At 45.0% G+C, this 18878-nt stretch overlaps 2 protein-coding genes across 3 annotated transcripts; one reads left to right on the forward strand and one right to left on the reverse strand.

Moving 5' to 3' along the window:
• The first annotated feature begins 1029 nt into the window (after positions 1–1029).
• Positions 1030–8786, forward strand: LOC139171437 (kelch-like protein 24). Its single transcript, XM_070759670.1, has 4 exons — positions 1030–1105; positions 3744–3822; positions 4935–5162; positions 7286–8786. The coding sequence occupies exons 1-4, from the start codon at positions 1030–1032 to the stop codon at positions 8784–8786; spliced, it is 1884 nt and encodes a 627-aa protein (XP_070615771.1).
• Positions 8787–10524: 1738 nt separating this feature from the next.
• LOC139170744 (kelch-like protein 24) lies at positions 10525–16918 on the reverse strand. 2 transcript variants are annotated; one of them, XM_070758239.1, is made up of 4 exons: positions 16790–16918; positions 16609–16687; positions 13960–14187; positions 10525–12248 (listed from the first exon to the last, which is right to left on the reverse strand). In XM_070758239.1, exons 1-4 carry the CDS (start codon positions 16797–16799, stop codon positions 10802–10804), a joined length of 1764 nt encoding a protein of 587 aa, XP_070614340.1. In that variant the 5' UTR covers positions 16800–16918; the 3' UTR covers positions 10525–10801. The 2 variants fall into 2 exon arrangements, with proteins under 2 accessions (XP_070614340.1, XP_070614341.1); XM_070758240.1 differs by lacking the exon at positions 13960–14187.
• Between the last annotated feature and the right edge of the window lie 1960 nt (positions 16919–18878).

Consider the following 18878-nt stretch of genomic DNA (forward strand, 5'->3'; position numbering starts at 1 on the left):
GCGTATCCTTGCACAGGTGTCCTGCAAATAACATGCAAATGATGTTGTGCAAATAACGTCCATTTTCACTGCACGATTGTTCTCCAGGTATCTGCAATGGCTCCCTAACTCTTTCCCAGATTAGATCAGATTAGATTGTTATTAGAATTGGAAGGGACCCTGTAGGTCATCTAGTCCAACCCTCCCATGGAGTCCCTACACTATTTTGGACAAATGTCCATCCAATCTGGGTTTGAAAGTCTCAAATGTTGGAGTGCTCACAACCTCCTGGATGGATGGATAGATACTGTAGATAGATAGATAGATAGATAGATAGATAGATAGATAGATAGATAGATAGATAGATAGATAGATAGATAGATAAAAGATGAGAGAGCGAGAGAGAGCGAGAAGGTAATTATAGGTGGAATGGGTGGATGGATGGATGGATGGATGGATAAATAGATAGATATGGATAGATAAAAGATGAGAGAGAGAGAGAGAGAGAGAGAAGGTAATTATAGGTGGAATTGATGGATAGATAGAAAGAAAGATATATAGGTATAGAGATAGAGATGGATGGATGGATGGATAGATAGATATGGATGGATGATAGATAAATGATTAGATAGACAGTGAGAGATGTATACATTGAAAGAAAGAGAGAGAGAGAGACAGAGGGATGGATGGATGGATAGATAGATAGAGATGTATACACTGAAAGAAAGAGAGAGAAAGAAAGAGGGATGGATAGTTTGATTGATAGATGATAGATAGGTACCACCGCCTGAGGAATTCTGGGAGTTGAAGTTTCACAACCTTTAATTTATTTATTTATTATTTATTACTTAGATTTGTATGCCGCCCCTCTCCGAAGACTCGGGGCGGCTCACAATCTCTTAGGGTTGAGAAAAAATGAGATGAATGTAACATCAACAATTAGATTTTTGAACTCCATCGTCATTCTGCTTGCCGTAATTGGTTCTCTTGCTTTTGGCTCAGACGGATAGCCCAAACTTCGTTTTCTGGGATCAACTTGGAGCCACAAGAATGGATCCACTATTGGCCAGCGAAGAGGATCTTGTGGAGGAAGAACCCAAACCTTTGGGGGACTACATACGCGAAGGTCTGTTTCCTGTCTTCTTGAAAACAAGATTTAATTTAATTTAACTTAACTTAATTTAATTTAAAGATTTAATTTAAAGATTTAGTTTAAAGATTTAATTTAAAGATTTAATTTAAAGATTTAATTTAAAGATTTGATTTAATTTAAAGATTTAATTTAAAGATTTGATTTAATTTAATTTAATTTAATTTAATTTAATTTAATTTAATTTAATTTAATTTAATTTAATTTAATTTAATTTAATTTAATTTAATTTAATTTAATTTAATTTAATTTAATTTAATTTAATTTAATTTAATTTAATTTAATTTAATTTAATTTAATTTAATTTAATTTAATTTAATTTAATTTAATTTAATTTAATTTAATTTAATTTAATTTAATTTAATTTAATTTAATTTAATTTAATTATTTAATTTAATTATTTAATTTAATTTAATTTAATTTAATTTAATTTAATTTAATTTAATTTAATTTAATTTAATTTAATTTAATTTAATTTAATTTAATTTAATTTAATTTAATTTAATTTAATTTAATTTAATTTAATTTAATTTAATTTAATTTAATTTAAATTTAATTTAATTTAATTTAATTTAATTTAATTTAATTTAATTTAATTTAATTTAATTTAATTTAATTTAATTTAATTTAATTTAATTTTAATTTAATTTAATTTAATTTCTTCCGGACTCCAGGTGGAATACAACACATAGAAATGATATTACAACAGTTTTTTAAAATCCCATAGAAAAAAAATAAAAATCTAAAATAAAATTTAGAACAAGACTAACCAGGTTTCCATAGAAATAGGCCAAAGCAGGATCCCCTCTGTGTTTGAGTATCGTTAGCAGGAACGTCAAGTCTGGGCTGACTTTTTAAATAGTATTTTGAAGGTGTGAATGGACTCTAAAGATGCCCTTAAAGTACAGGTAGGCCTCACAGAGTGACCAGATTTGGGACTGGCAATTGATATTAAGCGAAGCGGTTGCTATGAGGAAAATCGTGACTTTTTAACCCGTTCAATGCCCTCACCTGTTTAATCCTACACAACACACACCACCAATGGTGGGTGACATAGTAGGGTAGGTCCCTTCCAACTCTATTATTATTATTATTATTATTATTATTATTATTATTATTATTATCATTATTGGAATTGTTTTCAGTTATGATTGTTGGAGAGAAAGGGATTGTAAGAGAGTAAGGGGGCAATGGAGATTACGCCCCAAAAACAATGCTGAACGGAGTGTGCTACACAACAGAATTTGACTGAGTGTGCCACACAACAAACACAGCCCTGAGGGTACTACACGAAGTCAACGAAGTCAGTGGAAGTGATGTGCTGGTGCCTGGAGGCTGTTGGGGCCTGGATGGGTGTCAACAATCTCAAACTCAACCCAGACAAGACGGAGTGGCTGTGATCTTGCCTCCCAAGGACAATTCCATCTGTCCGTCCATCACCCTGGGGGGGGGATTATTGATTCTCTCAGAGAGGGTATGCAACTTGGGCGTCCTCCTCGATCCACAGCTGACATTGGAACATCATCTTTCGGCTGTGGTGAGAAGGGCGTTTGCCCAGGTTCGCCTGGTGCATCAGTTGCGGCCCTATTTGGACAGGGAGTCATTGCTCACAGTCACTCATGCCCTCATCACCTCGAGGTTCGATTACTGCAACGCTCTCAACATGGGGCTACCTCTGAAAAGTGTTCAGAAACTTCAGATCGTGCAGAACACGGCCGTGAGAGCCATTGTGGGGCTTCCCAGATTCGCCCACGTGTATACAACACTCCGTGGCCTGCATTGGCTGCTGATCAATTTCTGGTCACAATTCAAAGTGTAGGTTATGACCTTTAAAGCCCTGCATGGCATTGGACCAGAGTACCTCCGGAACGGCCTGCTACCACACGAATCCCAGCGACCGATAAGGTCCCACAGAGGTGGCCTTCTCCAGGTCCCGTCGACTAAACCATGTCGTCTGGCGTCTCCCAGGGGAAGAACCTTCTCTGTGCCGGCCCCGGCCCTCTGGAATCAACTCCCTCCAGAGATTAGAACTGCTCCCACCCTGCTTGTCATTCGTAAACTACTCAAGACCTACCTATACTGCCAGGCATGGGGGATTTGAGACATCTTTCCCCCAGGCTCCTTATAATTTATGTTTAGTATGTATGTGTTGTCTGGTTTTAATATGATAGGGTTTTAGTTATTTCTTTTAATATTAGATTTGTGCCAGTATAATATTGTTTTTATCATTGTTGTGAGCTGCCCCGAGTCTTCGGAGAGGGGCGGCATACAAATCTAATAAATAATAATAATAATAATAATAATAATAATAATAATAATAATAATAATATTACACAACACAGTTCGACGTATTCCTCAATGTGCATCTGCTTATTCTCTTGAAATCCCCCTTCTCCAATCCCAGTGCTTTGTGGAGCAGATAAAAAACAATTATTGTGGGATAAGTGACACCTGGACGACTGAGAAGTCTTGCCTCGGGCCCTTAATCGCTGCATAAACAGCAGAGAGTTGTTAAGGGTTGTGTTGTGTAGCATCCTTTGAAATGCATCTCTGCGCAGGCAGAGTTATCTCGGCTGGGAAGAGGTTGTGCTAACAAGTCCGAGTTGTATTTCAGGCCTGCAACAGCTGTATCAGGAAGAGCTTCTGTGTGACACAACTATTGTGGCTAAAGGAGAACGATTCCCCTGTCACAGGTATTGCTTTGGGGTGGGATTAGTTTCTTCGTGTTACAGAGATAAAGGTTGCTAGAATTTACTGCATTTATTCATCCGCTTCCTTCTTTCCTTCCCTCTCCTTCTTTTCTTTGCTCTCCTTCCTTCCTTCTTTCTTTTCCATTATTCACATCTTTCTTTCTTTCTTTCCTTCCTTCTTCTTTTCATCTACTTCTCCTTCACCCTTTCCTCTTTCCTTTTTGTTATCCTTGCCCCTTCCTTCCTTCCCTCCCTCGCCTTCCTTTCTTTAATTCTTCCTTTGCTCTCCTTCCTTCTTTCCTTCCTTCCTTCCTTCCTTTTTTATTTCCTTCCCTCTCTTTTGTTTAGTCTCCTTCCTTCCTTCCTTCCTTCCTTTAATTCTCCTTCCTTTCTTTGCTCTCCTTCCTTCCTTCCCTCCTTTTTAAAATTCTCCTTCCCTTCTTTGCTCTCCTTCCTTCCTTCCTTTAATTCTCCTTCCTTTCTTTGCTTTCCTTCCTTCCTTCCTTTAATTCTCCTTCCTTTCTTTGCTCTCCTTCCTTCCTTCCCTCCTTTCTTTAATTCTCCTTCCCTTCTTTGCTCTCCTTCCTTCCTTCCCTCCCTCTCCTTCCTTTCTTTAATTCTCCTTCCTTTGCTCTCCTTACTTTTTTTGCGCTCCTTCCTTCTTTCCTATCTTCCTTCCTTCCTTCTTTATTTCCTTCCCTCTCTTTTGTTTAGTCTCCTTCCACCCTTCCTGTAATTCTCCTTCCTTTCTTTGCTCTCCTTCCTTCCCTCCCTCTCCTTTCTTTAATTCTCCTTCCCTTCTTTGCTCTCCTTCCTTCCTTCCTTTTGGGCAGAATGAACCTCCCCCCCCATTTTTTAAGATGACACCTACAGAACTGGTCTGGTGATGTCATTGCGACATCACCAGTGGCTTGCTACCTTTTTGAGAGAACCGGTCCGAATTGGGAGCAATCCCCCTCTGCCTCTTTTCTCTGGTAAGGTCAGGCCCAAAATTGCAGGAAAAAAATCCCCAGAGGATGAGGTGGGAAAATGGAAGCTTCTTTGGGCCGTTCGGGAAACACTTGGAAAGCCAGAGGGAAAACGACAGCTCCGTTTGGTTTCCTTAAACCCCTTAGGATACTCCTGGCAGCGATCAACCCTTACTTCCGTGCCATGTTCTCCAACTCTTTCCGAGAGTCCCAGGATGGAGAGGTGCTTCTGCAGGACATGGACCCCTCCATTATTCAAAAGGTGGTACAATACTACTACACGGAGGAAATCGAACTCACGCCCGAGATCGCCGAAGACCTGTACGAAGCAGCCAGCCGCCTGCAGATCCTTCCATTGCTGGAGAGCTGTTCCAGGTAAGTGCTAAGTTGCAACCTATGGCTGCTGGATGTTCATTGCGGTTGGGGAGGAAATAGGACGGGACAGACACCCCACCCGTCAAGGATTAGCTCGATCCTAGGTGATATTTCATTACGTTACCACATAAGGTAAAAGAAGGATGTAAGCCTGTTAAACAGTAATGAATGCTGAAGCATAGGGTGTAAACTGCAACCTGATTGGGCCAGAGCATTATAAAATGTAAAGCAACGTTACAACGAATGTTGGTTGTATATTTATTTATTTATTTATTTATTGGATTTGTATGCCGCCCCTCTCCGGAGACTACAATGAACATTGGCTGTATGTATTGGCTGAGTCATAGGATGTAAACTGCAATCGGATTGGGCCAGAGCATTATAAAATGCAAAGCAACTTTACAATGAACATTGGCTGTATATGTTGGCTGAGTCATCATAGGATGTAAACTGCAACCTGATTGGGCCAGAGCATTATAAAATGTAAAGCAACTTTACAATGAATGTTGGCTGTATATGTTGGGTGAGTCGCCATAGGATGTAAACTGCAATCGGATTGGGCCAGAGCATTATAAAATGTAAAGCAACTTTACAATGAATGTTGGCTGTATACGTTGGCTGTTGTTGGTGGTAATGTTGTTAGTTGGCTGGAGCAGTTCTGAGCGTGAGTTATTGAGTAAGAGCTTGATACAGAGAAACGTGGATTGCTTTAGTATCTACATGTAAGTAAGCTTTACTGCATATAGTTAAAGCAAAGTTTGTTCCTGTAAATAGAAGACTAAGACAGAACATATTTTGCTTGCACTGAAGAGTAAATTACTGTTTACTACTGTTTTCTACAAAAGTGTCTTCATCATTTATCTGAACTGGTTCCAGAACTGTTACATTATAAATTCTGGTATCTAGACAAGTCCTATCCAGCTGCTGTGTATCTCAATACAGTAGAGTCTCCATTATCTGACATAAATGGGTGGGCTGACAGTTAGATAATCTGGAGGGCCTTACTAATGCTGTATCTATCTGCTATCTTCTACAACATCTCTCCATGGTCCAGTCTCTTGATTGCCTCAAGTTTCTGCTCCATTGATACAATGACCTTTTCCCTTTTCATTACTATTTTTGGAGGCGTGTTTGGGGGGGGGGGGGCTGGCTCTGCACATCGCCTTCCCCGTCGCGGCTGCCATGTTTGGGGGCATGTCTGGGGGACACGGGAATGCCTACAGCTGCTCCCTCCCCCAAGCAGCCACGAGGTCCGATAATCCAGAATGTCGGATAACCATCCACCGATAACACCACTGACAACACCACTACCCTCCAAAAAGACCTTGGGTTTGTGTCTGAATGGCGCAACATCTGGCAACTCCAAATCTCAACCAACAAATGCTCTGTCTTAACACATTGGCCACAAAAATCAAAACATCAAGTAAAAGCTGCATAAACAAGACCTTGCAGATGGCCCTCACTCCCTTCAATACTCATATCAAATGAGCTAGCATAAGTACCAAAGCCCACTGCAACGACATCGCCCCCAAAGGCTTCAAGAGCTGTTAACTTAATCTTATGTATTGGACCAGAATACCTCCGGAACCGCCTTCTACCGCACGAATCCCAGCGGCCGATAAGGTCCCACAGAACTGGCCTTCTCCGGGTCCTGTCGACCAAACAATGTTGTTTGGCAGGCCCCAGGGGAAGAGCCTTCTCTGTGGCGGCTCCGGCCCTCTGGAATCAACTCCCCCCAGAGATTAGAATGGCCCCCACCCTCTTTGTCTTTCGCAAATTACTCAAGACCCACCTTTATCGCCAGGCATGGGGGAACTGAGACATCCTCCCCCAGGCTTTTATATTTTATGTTTGGTATGTATGTGTTGTATGGTTTTTAAATTGTTGGGGTTTTAGATATGTTTTATTTTAATATTAGATTTGTCTCACTGTTATATTGTTTTTGTATTACTGTTGTGAGCCGCCCCGAGTCTTCTCGGAGAGGGGCGGCATACAAATCTAAATAATAATAATAATAATAATAATAATAATAATAATAATAATAATAATAATAATAATAATAATAATGTAGCTATGTATAAAATAAAAAATCCTCCACCCTAACGTTCCCTGTCTCTCCGCAGCTACCTTCTGGAGCACCTCTCTCCGGAGAACTGCTTGAGCATCTACCAGCTGGGCTACTCACACAACGACCCTGCACTATTCCAGGAGGCCAAGAGCCTGGTGCACGCCCACTTCAAGCGCTTGTCGCAGGAGGCGCCCGCTTTCCTCGACCTCAACCCCAGCACCTTGGAAAGCATCCTGGCCTCCGACAACCTACTCGTCTCCTCCGAGCTGTTGGTCTACCAGGCGGCCTGGCGCTGGGTGCGGGCCCAGAGCCCCCTCCGCCTGCCCTTCCTAGCCCGCCTGCTGGCCCAGGTGCGCTTCCCGCTCCTCACCCCGGAGGAGCTGCGCCAGGTGCAGAACGAGCTGCTGCAGCGCCCCAAGGAGCTCCGTCCACGCTGGCGTCGCCTGAACCGCCAGGAGCGCCTGGCCCAGTGCGGCGGTCTCCGGCGGGGCATGTTCAACACCTGTATCGTCTGCGTGGACCTTTTCAACCTGGAGGGTCCTGAGCTGCGCACCAAGGACTTCCAGGTGGGCTGCTACGACCCGCAAGCGGGCCTCTGGGAGAAGCTGCCCCTGCTGGAGCGGCTCTACTGCGCACGCTGCGTGGCGTTGCGCGACCGTCTTTTCGTCACCGGCGGCGTCCACACGGACGACACCTACTCGGACACGCTGCACGAGTACAGCCCGCTGCGGGGACGCTGGAGCCGGCTGGCACCCATGTCCGTGGCGCGGGCTTCCCACGGCTTTCTGTCATGGGGCGGCCGCTTGTTTGCGCTGGGCGGCTGGCGCAACTTCGAGGAGTATCTCGACTCGGCAGAGAGTTATGACATCACCGAGCGGCGTTGGACGCGCATAGCCCGACTGCCACTACCACTCAGCCACTTTGCGGCGGCCGCACTGCGCGGGCGACTCTACCTGGTGGGTGGCGCGACGGAGTCGGTGGGCGCCTGGTACGCATCGCGGAAGGTGCTCATCTACCAAGTGGGCGCCAACCAGTGGACCCAAGCCTTCCTCAGCAGTGGGGGCTACTGGGCGGGCGCCGTGGCCATGAACGAGGGCATCTACGTGGTCGGCGGATATTTTCGTGGACGTGCACGCCACCACCAGCCCGGCCGGGACCGCCGTTCGGAGATGGACGGGCTGCGCTGTACCCGACGCTGCTTTTTCCTGGGTGCTGATGGGCGCGTGGACCGCAACGTGACCGTGCCCCCTTTGCCCGTGGAGCTGGCTGGCGCTGGGGTGGTACGCTGGAAGCAGCGGATCTACGTGCTGGGTGGCGAGAACGTGGCGCTGGGGCGGCGGGCGGCGGGCGAGAACGAGGAGGAGTACTACAACACCGTCTACTACTGGGAGCAAGGGGCCCCCCGCTGGATCCGCTGCCAGGAGCGGCTGCCCTTCGCCAACTGGGGCGTCAGTGGCTTCGGATGCGCCGCGGTTAAGTTGCCCAAGAAGCCGATCCTGGAGCTGTTCCGCAAGACGGCTGTGGCCCTCACCGGCTTGGAGGGTCCTGCCTGCTGAAATTAGCCCCTGCCTCTCTCTCTCCCTCTTTCTCCTTCTCATTCCCTCTCTCTCCTTCTCTCTCTCTCTTTCTCCTTCTCTCTCTCCTTCCCTCTCCCTCCCTCTCTTACTCTCTCTCTCACCTATCTCATTTTCTCTTTCTTTTCCTCCTTCCCTCTTTCTTTCTTTCTCTTTCTCTTTCTCCTCTCTCTTTCTCCTTTTCTCTCTCATTCCGTCTCTCTCTTTCTTACTTTCTCTCTCACCCTTCTCATTTTCTCTCTTTTGTTCTCTCATTCTCTCGCTCTCTTTCTTTTTCTTTTCCTCCTTCACTCTTTTCTCTCTCTTACACACAAATACATACACATACACACTCCAGGCCACAACCGGGTGCACCCCCTTGTCCCACACTAGAAAAGTCTAGAAAGAGAAACTACTTCCTTGCCTATAACCATGTCTGCCTTTCATTTGTTAAGGGGGGGGGGGGGCTCCCGGTACCTGGGCAAATTATATTCCTTTAAAAAAAAACATTTAATATGTTTTCATAGTATAATTAGCCAATTAAGGATAGTATAGCCAATTTGAGTTATAGTAGGGCCTCATTATTGATTGATTGATTGATTGAAATAGTCTAGTGTCTCTGCTTGGGTAGGATTTTGGACTAGAAGACCTCCAAGATCCCTTCCAACTTTATTCTGATTGATTGATTGATTAAAATAGTCTGGTGTCTCTTGCTTTGGTAAGGGATTGGACTAGAAGACCTACAGGGTCCCCTCCAACTTTATTCTGCTTGATTGATTGATTGATTAAAATAGTCTGGTGTCTCCTGCTTTGGTAAGGGATTGGACCAGAAGACCTACAGGGTCCCTTCCAATTTTATTCTGATTGATTGATTGATTGATTAAATAGTCTGGTGTCTCCTGCTTTGGTAAGGGATTGGACTAGAAGACCTACAGGGTCCCCTCCAACTTTATTCTGATTGATTGATTGATTGATTGATTGACTGATTGATTGATTGATTGATTACAATAGTCGGGTGTCTCCTGCTTTGGTAAGGGATTGGACTAGAAGACCTACAGGGTCCCCTCCAACTTTATTCTGATTGATTGATTGATTGATTAAATAGTCTGGTGTCTCCTGCTTTGGTAAGGGATTGGACTAGAAGACCTACAGGGTCCCCTCCAACTTTATTCTGATTGATTGATTGATTGACTGATTGACTGATTGATTGATTAAAATAGTCGGGTGTCTCCTGCTTTGGTAAGGGATTGGACTAGAAGACCTACAGGGTCCCCTCCAACTTTATTCTGATTGATTGATTGATTGATTTATTGACTGATTGATTGATTACAATAGTCGGGTGTCTCCTGCTTTGGTAAGGGATTGGACCAGAAGACCTACAGGGTCCTTTCCAATTTTATTCTGATTGATTGATTGATTGATTGATTAAATAGTCTGGTGTCTCCTGCTTTGGTAAGCGATTGGACTAGAAGACCTACAGGATCCCTTCCAACTTTATTCTGATTGATTGATTGATTGATTGATTAAAATAGTCGGGTGTCTCCTGCTTTGGTAAGGGATTGGACTAGAAGACCTACAGGGTCCCCTCCAACTTTATTCTGATTGATTGATTGAAATGATCTAGGGTCTCCTGCTTGATCAGGAGATCAGACTCGAAGACCCCCAAGGTCCCTTCCAGCTCTGTCAAATTTGACCCTCTATAGACCCTCATTTGAACAGAATTAACGACCAAATCCCACGATAAATTTGCCACTCAAATTTATTGAAATGGAAGGAATGGGGGAAAAACAAACCAGTGACTTAAAATTGTAGGTCCCCCCCCCAAAAAAACTCTGCAAAAGTTCTATCAGGTGGTAATTCAAGGTCTTTTAAGGTGTTCAGGTGGGAACAAACGGCCACATCGTCTGGAATGTTGGGAAGCTGCTGGGATTTTGGTGCTTTGGAGACTTCCGAGAAAGTCAATCTATGGGGAAACTTGATCGTTCTGTGGCCCACACAGTCTTGGTAGCTGGTGGGAGCTATGATTTGACGACCCCCGACACGATAACCAATGAGGTCACTTGGAAGAGTTGGAGAATGTGAGGTTTGGGCCTCAACAGCGTCGCACAACCAAACCTGCTGATGCCTTCTCGTGGCACGGGGATTTCGGCGCCGGCCCGGTGCCAACGAGACTCACCCGGCTGCCAGTGGTAGATCACCTTGTATCGCTGGGACAGATCTTCTCCGCCCAATACATAGATCCGCTTGCCGCAGCGGACCACCGCCGCATTGGCTAAACCTCGCCGCAGCTTGGGAACGGCCACGTTGAGGTTGGCTTTGCCCGACTCATTGACAAAGAAGCATTTACGGGTGCTGTGGCGGTTCTCAGGCACCAGGACCCGCTCCTGCCAATCCTCGTTCTTCTTCTCAGTGTAACCCCCAACGACGTAGATGCCATTCTCACCAGCCACGGCGCCCGCAGCGAAAAAGCCGGTGGCTAGAGGGACTTGCGTCCATGTGTCGGAAGCCATCTCGTAGATCAAGATGCCCTTGTGGAACAGCCAGCGGTTGGAGATGCCGGTGGCGCCGCCGAGGAGATAGACCTTCTCTCGCAACACACTGGAGGCTGGGTGACTCAGGGCGAAGGGCAACTTGGCTATCGGAGTCCAGGTCCCTGCGTTGAGGTCGAGAGACTCGGCCATGTTGATGAAACTCTGGAATCTGCGCCAGCCTCCCATGGCGTAGAGCTTTTGACGGTCGAACACAAAACCGTGCGCTGCCCGGGGCACCCCCATGGGCGGGAGCTGCAGCCACTGGTTGGTGAAGGCGTCGAATTCATAGACGGAGTTGGAGTACGCGTTCTTGTAGACGCCTCCCGAGAGGTAGACCTTGTCTCCATTGGAGGTACAGCAGGCATGGGTCAACGATTGTAAGCCGGGCAGTTTCTCCCAGGTTTCACCCAGCGGCTCGTAGCAGCTCACGTGGGCCTCTTCGCTCTCCAGCTGCTGATACTCGCACATCTGGGTGTCGATGCAGAGAATGTGGGGCTTGTACATGCCCTGGCGCAACCCGCGGCTTTGCCGTAAGCGTTCCAGGCCGTCCATGACTTCTCGGTTGAGTTCGAGATCGTCCCATCGTTCCAGATCTTCTTGGAGGACATCTTGCTCGTCCGGACCCAAAAGGGGAAAGCGGATGTGGCGCAGGAGTTGTCCGAAGAAAGGCCGACGCTTGCTGGGCTCGCCCTGCACCCACCGCCGTATCGCCTGGTAGACCTTGATCTCCGAAGCCACTTCGAGGTCATCAGAGGAGAGGATGGCAGCGAGATCGCCGAAGTCGAGTTGGAGGAAGTGGTCCTCTTCGAACATCAGCTCAAAATTCCTGACCAGGAGCTGGAGAACAGCACGGAGGAGAGGCTGGCTGTGGTGGACCTGAGCTAAGGAGTACATCTCGAAGCAGTTCTGGATGGAGAGATGGGCCACCAGGAACCTAGGAGGAGAGAGACAGACACAGAATGGAAGGGTCTTCAAAGATCAGCGAGAAGGTTGCAGGGTTGTTTTTGTGGGGGAAGGATGATGAGGGTGACAAAAGAGAGCATTTGTAGCTCGGGGCTCAGTTGAGAGGTCCCTCCTGCTCAAAACGTTTTCTGTGTAGACGTTTCATGACCCAACTAGGGAATGTCATCAATGATAGAAGGAAATAAGTGTGTGAGGAGAGGAGGAGGAGAAGGAGGATGACGATGACTATGGGGTCCCTGCTGCTCGCAAAGCTTGGTGCTTCTGTGCTGATGTTTCATAACCCAACTAGGGAACATCATCAATGATAGAAGGGAATAATGGTTTGAGGACAGGAGGAGGAGGAGAATGAGTAAGAGGACTAGGGGGTCCCTGCTGCTCGCAAAGCTTAGTGGTTTCCGTGCAGATGTTTCATGACCCTGCTTGGTTACATTATCAGTGCATCACTGAAGTTATTTTCGTAATTGAAGTTATTATAAATGTTGCGCCAAGGACCTAAAAAAATATTTAATATTCCTTCCTCCTCCTATTCCCCCCACCACAACCACAATCCTATGAGGTGGATTGGGTTGTGAGAGAGACCTAGTCCAAAATTTATTTTTTTATTTTTATTTTATTTTATTTTATTTTATTTTATTTTATTTTATTTTATTTTATTTTATTTTATTTTATTTTATTTTATTTTATTTTATTTTATTTTATTTTATTTTATTTTATTTTATTATTTTATTATTTTATTTTATTTTATTATTTTATTTTAATTTAATTTAATTTAATTTATTTTTATTTTATTTTATTTTATTTTATTTTATTTTATTTATTCATTCATTCATTCATTCATTCATTCATTCATTCATTCATTCATTCATTCCAATACACAATGAGGGTTTTAGTGGGTATATATCTATATACACATAGTAAAATACATGATGAAGGTTATAGAGGAGATACTCATAGTAAAATATATCTAAGAAATAATAGAAATTAAGATATAGTAATAGAACATATCAATGAAAGAGTAGAAGAAGAGATATAGGAATAGAAGAAAGGTAGAGCAGATATAGGAGAGCAATAGGACAGGGGACGGAAGGCACTCTAGTGCACTTGTACTCGCCCCTTACTGACCTCTTAGGAATCTGGATAGGTCAACCGTAGATAATCCAAGGGTAAAGTGTTGGGGGTTTGGGGATGACACTACTGAGTCCGGTAATGAGTTCCACGCTTCGACAACTCGGTTACTGAAGTCATATTTTTTACAGTCAAGTTTGGAGCAGTTAATATTAAGTTTAAATCTGTAAAATCACCTAGCTGATTTTCATACCTATGCCAGGAATAGAATTCCTAATTTCCGGGTGAATTGCCCAAAGTTACTCAGCTGGCGTTCATGCCTAAGGTGAGACTAGAACTCACAAACTCCTGGTTCCTTTAGCCCATTAAAAAAAAACCCTTTAGCTTTTTTAAACCAATTTTTAAAACCAATCGTTTAACTTTTTAACCGATTGGCTAGTTTCCCGAGCACGTACGAACAAAGTAAAAACTTCGCTCCATTCTTGCCTCTCCTGTCTCATTTGCATGCACCTTGGAATTGCTGGGATGGGAGACCACCAAGAGATCTTAGGGATGCGTTCAACCCAGCCCACAACACCCTCGGCACACCAGTCGAAGAGAACACCTGGAAACCTAACCTGCAGCAGACAGTTTCCAAGGGAACGATCTGCAGCTGGCTTGCTCCGGTGAAGAGGGATGGAGCCAGCTCGGGAGTGAGTGCGAGTTCCTCCGTGTAGATGTATTTCAGGATATTCTGCATGAGTGACGGAGATACGTTCTCCAGCTGGACCTCTGACCCTTCCAGGTCTTTCCCGCCTTGGACGAAGACATCCCGGAAATAAGGACTCACGGCTGCCAACAAGGCCCTGCAACGAGAGGCAAGGTGGCCACATGGGGTTTTAGACATGTGTTGGCATTGACGTGTGCTGTGGTGTTTGGGCCCACTGACAGCAAGCAGAGCTGGGAGACGATTCAGACAACAAGGAGGTTGGGGAAGAACATGAGCCAGTCCTGGAGTCTGGGGAAGGCTTGGAATGAAGGCTCTGCATCCGAGGCAGAAAGGGAGCCCAGACTGGCAGTTATCAGCTGCCTTCGGACTCAGATATCAGCGAAGCAGAGGAACAGCTGGAACCTTTTCCCAGACTGCACATGCGCAGAGTTGGCAGACGAAGGGAAAAGGCTAAGAAACAAGGGTCGACTTGGTAGTAAGTCCACAGGTGGCCCCTCCCACAGGAAATAAAAGTGGAGCGAAAGAGGAAAGTGGGCTTTCACAGGAAACAATTGAGGGTGAAGATCTGCTCCTGACTTCTTTGCTGAGCAATTCTTGCCATAGCGTGGATGATTAATGGCCAAGCAACTCTCCGAGCCCGATTTGTAGTTGTGAAAGCTCATGAAAGAGTGCTTGACAGAACTTCGCTGCAGAGGAATTCCCTTCAACCTAAATAAAAGAGGTTTTACCGGGCGAGGAGTCTGCTTTGTGGTTTGGGAAAGCCTCGGTTAGAACACTGTGGTTTTGAGCACTAAACCCCGGAAGTCGGTGGAAGTCAGGACGAAGTGAGAGGGGCATAGCCAGGTGCTGTGACACTACGGAGTTCACTGCGCTTTGCGGGAACCCTGAATTTCCACCATTCGAAGTGGGGGGTCAGTTCTTATAGAACTGACCTAGAAGGGACAGTGAAGAAGAGGGACACTGCCAGGGACCTGTTTGGGGTTGGCATACCCCACAGCAATGTTCCCTCTAATTTTTTTTTGGTGTGGGCAGAAAAGTATAGTGTCTGAGCGGCAGTCCCTTTGAGACTGGGCGGCATAGAAGTCAAAAAATAAAATAAAATAATAAAATAAAAAAATAAAATAAAATAAAATAATAAAATAAAATAAAATAAAATAAAATAAATAAAATAATAATAAAATAATAATAAAATAAAATATAAATAAATAAATAAATAAAATAAAATTTAAATTCATGATTTTATTTTATTTCTCTCTTTCTTACTCCCATTCTTTCTTTCCTTTCTCTCTTTTCCTTCCTCTCTCTTTTTTCTATCTGTTTCTCTCTCTTCGTCCCTCCCTCTTTCCCCCTCCCTCCTTCCCTCTCTTTCCCTCTCTTTCTCTTCCTCCTTTCCTTTCTATTTCTCTCTCCCTTTCTTTCTCTCTTTCTTTCTCTCTTTTCTCTCTCTCTCTCTTTCTCCTTTTTTTCTGCCCTGCAACACCACTCACACACACAAATACGTTTTGTGCACTGTTGGGCGGTCGGCTGCAAGCAGGAGCTCCAGGACGGAGGCACGGATGGCGGCGGCGGGTCATTGTACATTGCTGGCGCTGTGCTGGTTGGGCCGGGATGGAGGTGCCAGTCCCATGCCCAGCACAGCGCCAGCATGTACGGTGTCCTGAAACACATCCAGACACCTCCATCGGTGCCTCGCAGCCAACCGCCCCGCCGCTGCCCCGCTCAGTGCTGCTGCTGCCAGTGCCCTCCCGCTTGACCCATGCTTGGTCGCGCCACCTTTGCTGCTTGACCTGCTGCCCCACGCCCGCCACAGCTGCTCAGTGCGGCTGAAGCACAGGGCAGAGTAGGCGGTGGCGGCTGCTGCTGCTCCAGGCCCGCCCCTGAGCTGAGCTTCCTTGGAGGCGGCAGGTGAGCTTTGCAACTTTGCCTCCAAGGAAGGTAAAGGAAGCTCAGCTCGGGGCCGGGCCTGGAGCAGCAGCCGCCGCTGCTGCCACCTACTCCACCCCGCACTTCGGCCGCACCAGTGCCAAGTAAGCCGAGGCTAGGTCCGTCACCTTCGGCTCCAAGGGGCAGCCCCCAGCACGGCCCAGCGCAGGGCCTGGGTGGCGGGCGAGAATCGGGAGGGCCTTGCCGTCGCCTGGCTGGGGAAAAACTCCCCTCCCCGCGATCTGGGACGGCGTAGCTTTGCACGCCTTAAACAAGTTAGTGCGCAGGGGGGTCCTGATGGCTGCGCAGGAGCGCGCCCGTGCAGCTTAGAGGTAACATTGCCCCACAGGGAACCGAACTAGAGGCCTCGACCGCCGATGGTGAAAATCAACTTGAAATCAAGTCGTCCAAGCTGCAACGGCCACATAACAGAAAGATCATTTGTTTCCTGTTTGATGAGTGCATCGACCGAAAGAAGAAACGTTTGAAAGCAACTCAAAAGTTAAACGGGGAAAACAAGGGGACCTGAAACCAGGTAGCAGCTAAAACAGCAAAAGGAGTCCGTGGAGTTAAAAATCATAAAAGAACTGTAATTTAAGTGGGGATGGAGCATGAGAGCATGGCTGACCCTTACCTATGGCAAGGAAACCTTTGTCCATCAGCCACCAGCGTGACGTCACAAAGCAGCTCCCCCTGGTACATCTCAGTCAATCCTGGCCCCGAAAAGAAGAGACAGACTCAGTTCACAAACTAGGTTAGGTTAAAACAGGTTAAACTGACATTTGCCCCATCCAGGGGTGGGTTCTATAACTTACCTTGGTTCATTTCTTTCCATGCCACGTGGGCGCCCCCTCCTGGGCGGTTGTGCACTTTGCGCGCACAAGCATGCGATGCAAAAAACAAATTCCCAAATAATAATAATAAGTCAAAAACAAGATGGTGACCTCAAGCTCAGAACCAGAAACTCAGTTCCTGCACATGCTCAGAAGAATTTTTTACAAAATACAACATTTTTTTAAAAAAAAAATACATTTTTTTAAAAAAATACATTTTTTTTAAAAAAAGTACAATTTTTTTAAAATACAATTTTTTTTACAAAAAAATACAATATATTTTTTAAAAAAGATGTTGGTGCCCATGGACCGCCACCAACTGAACTGGTACTGTGACCAGAACCAGTTATGTGACCATTATGATGTCACCAATGGATCGCTACCAGTTGAGTGAACTGGTCCGAACCAAGATGAACCTACTTCTGGTTCCATCCATGCTGCAACTTTGACACAACACTGCATTTGAATACACACACGTTTTTATATACCTACTATTATATTATGTACCATATTTTTCAGAGTATAATACGCACCTTTGTCCTCCGTAAAAGAGGGTGATAATTTGGGTGCGTCTTTGAATGTAGCTTTTTCCCCCCCAGCCCTAACTAGCTGCTAAGGATCTTCCCAGCTCTTACCTTGCAGGCTCTTTCATTGTTACTCTCTGCAAATAATATTTTCCAAGCCCTAAGTCTTTGTAGGTTTTTTCATTGCTTTACTTGCTCCAAATGTTCCTTTCCAGCCCTAACCAGGTGCTAACAATCTTTCCAGCTCTTACCCACTTGCAAGCTCTTTCATTGTTACTCTCTGCGAAGAATGTTTTCCAAACCCTAAGTTTTTCCATTGCTCCAAATGTTTCTACTTGCTCCAAATGTTTTTCTCCTTAATCCAAATGTTTTTCTACTTGCTCCAAATGTTTCTTTCCAGGTGCTAATGATGTTCCCAGCTCTTACTAGCTCTTTCATTGTTACTCTCTCCAAATAAGGTTTTTTAAAAAAACCTAATGTGCTGAAGCTGACCAGACTAACGACTGGTCAGATTCTTTTCTTTATTTTCCTCCCATACTCTGAAAAATATGGTAGATGTCACACCTGTGACAGGTAAAAACATGCAGGTGCTTAAAACAGGACCTTCTTCACCAATTGCTTTGAAATTTTGACACAATGTTGCATTTGAATACGTGTGTGGGATTTAGATCTACACACGTGTTGCTTCTCACATGGACAATTACACGTTGTGTGTTCTAGAGTCGGCAAACCAGACGAAACAGACTGAGCCGTATCAATGCGTGGCTGGGTACAGCTACTTTACTATAATAGCAAGCCATAAAGAATGCCAAACCACAATGACCAGATTCACAAAATACGAAGGAAGCGACTCCTGGGAATGGTTTGAGAGACCCTTTCGAAGTCGGGTTCTTCTTACCTTCTTTCAAGCCAAGAGATCTTGGTTTAAGCTTGGTCACCTGCCCTCTTTTCTGGCTGGTACTCATGATGAGCTGTCAAGTAAAGAACGGGAAAAGTGTGTAGCTAGCGTAGGAAGGAACGGAAGGTGGACAGTTGCGTCAACAAGATCTAGAAAACTTCTGAGTTGATGGCTCTCCATCTTTTAATACTTCTCCAGGATGATGTAGTATATAGGCCAGTGATGGTGAACCTTGAGTGTGGTGTGATTGTCTAGCTTGATTGATTTTTAAGGATAGATGGTTTTTAATTTAGTTTTTTCTTAATATTAGATTTGTATTTGTATTGTATTGTATTGTATTATTGTTGTGAGCCACCACGAGTCCTCAGAGAGGGGCGGCATACAAATATTATTATTATTATTATTATTATTATTATTATTATTATTATTGGAATTGTTTTCAGTTATGTTCATTGGAGAAAAAGGGATTGTAAGAGAGTAAACGGGCAATGGAGATTACGCCCCAAAAGCAATGCTGAACAGAGAGTGCTACACAACACAGTTTGACTGAGGGTGCTACACAACACATCCCTGAGGGTGCTATGCAACAAACTCAGCCCTGAGGGTGCTACACAACACAGTTTGACGTATTCCTCATTGTGCGCCTGCT

Source organism: Erythrolamprus reginae, chromosome 8 (genome assembly GCF_031021105.1).
Source record: "Erythrolamprus reginae isolate rEryReg1 chromosome 8, rEryReg1.hap1, whole genome shotgun sequence".
NCBI classification, from domain to species: domain Eukaryota; kingdom Metazoa; phylum Chordata; class Lepidosauria; order Squamata; family Dipsadidae; genus Erythrolamprus; species Erythrolamprus reginae.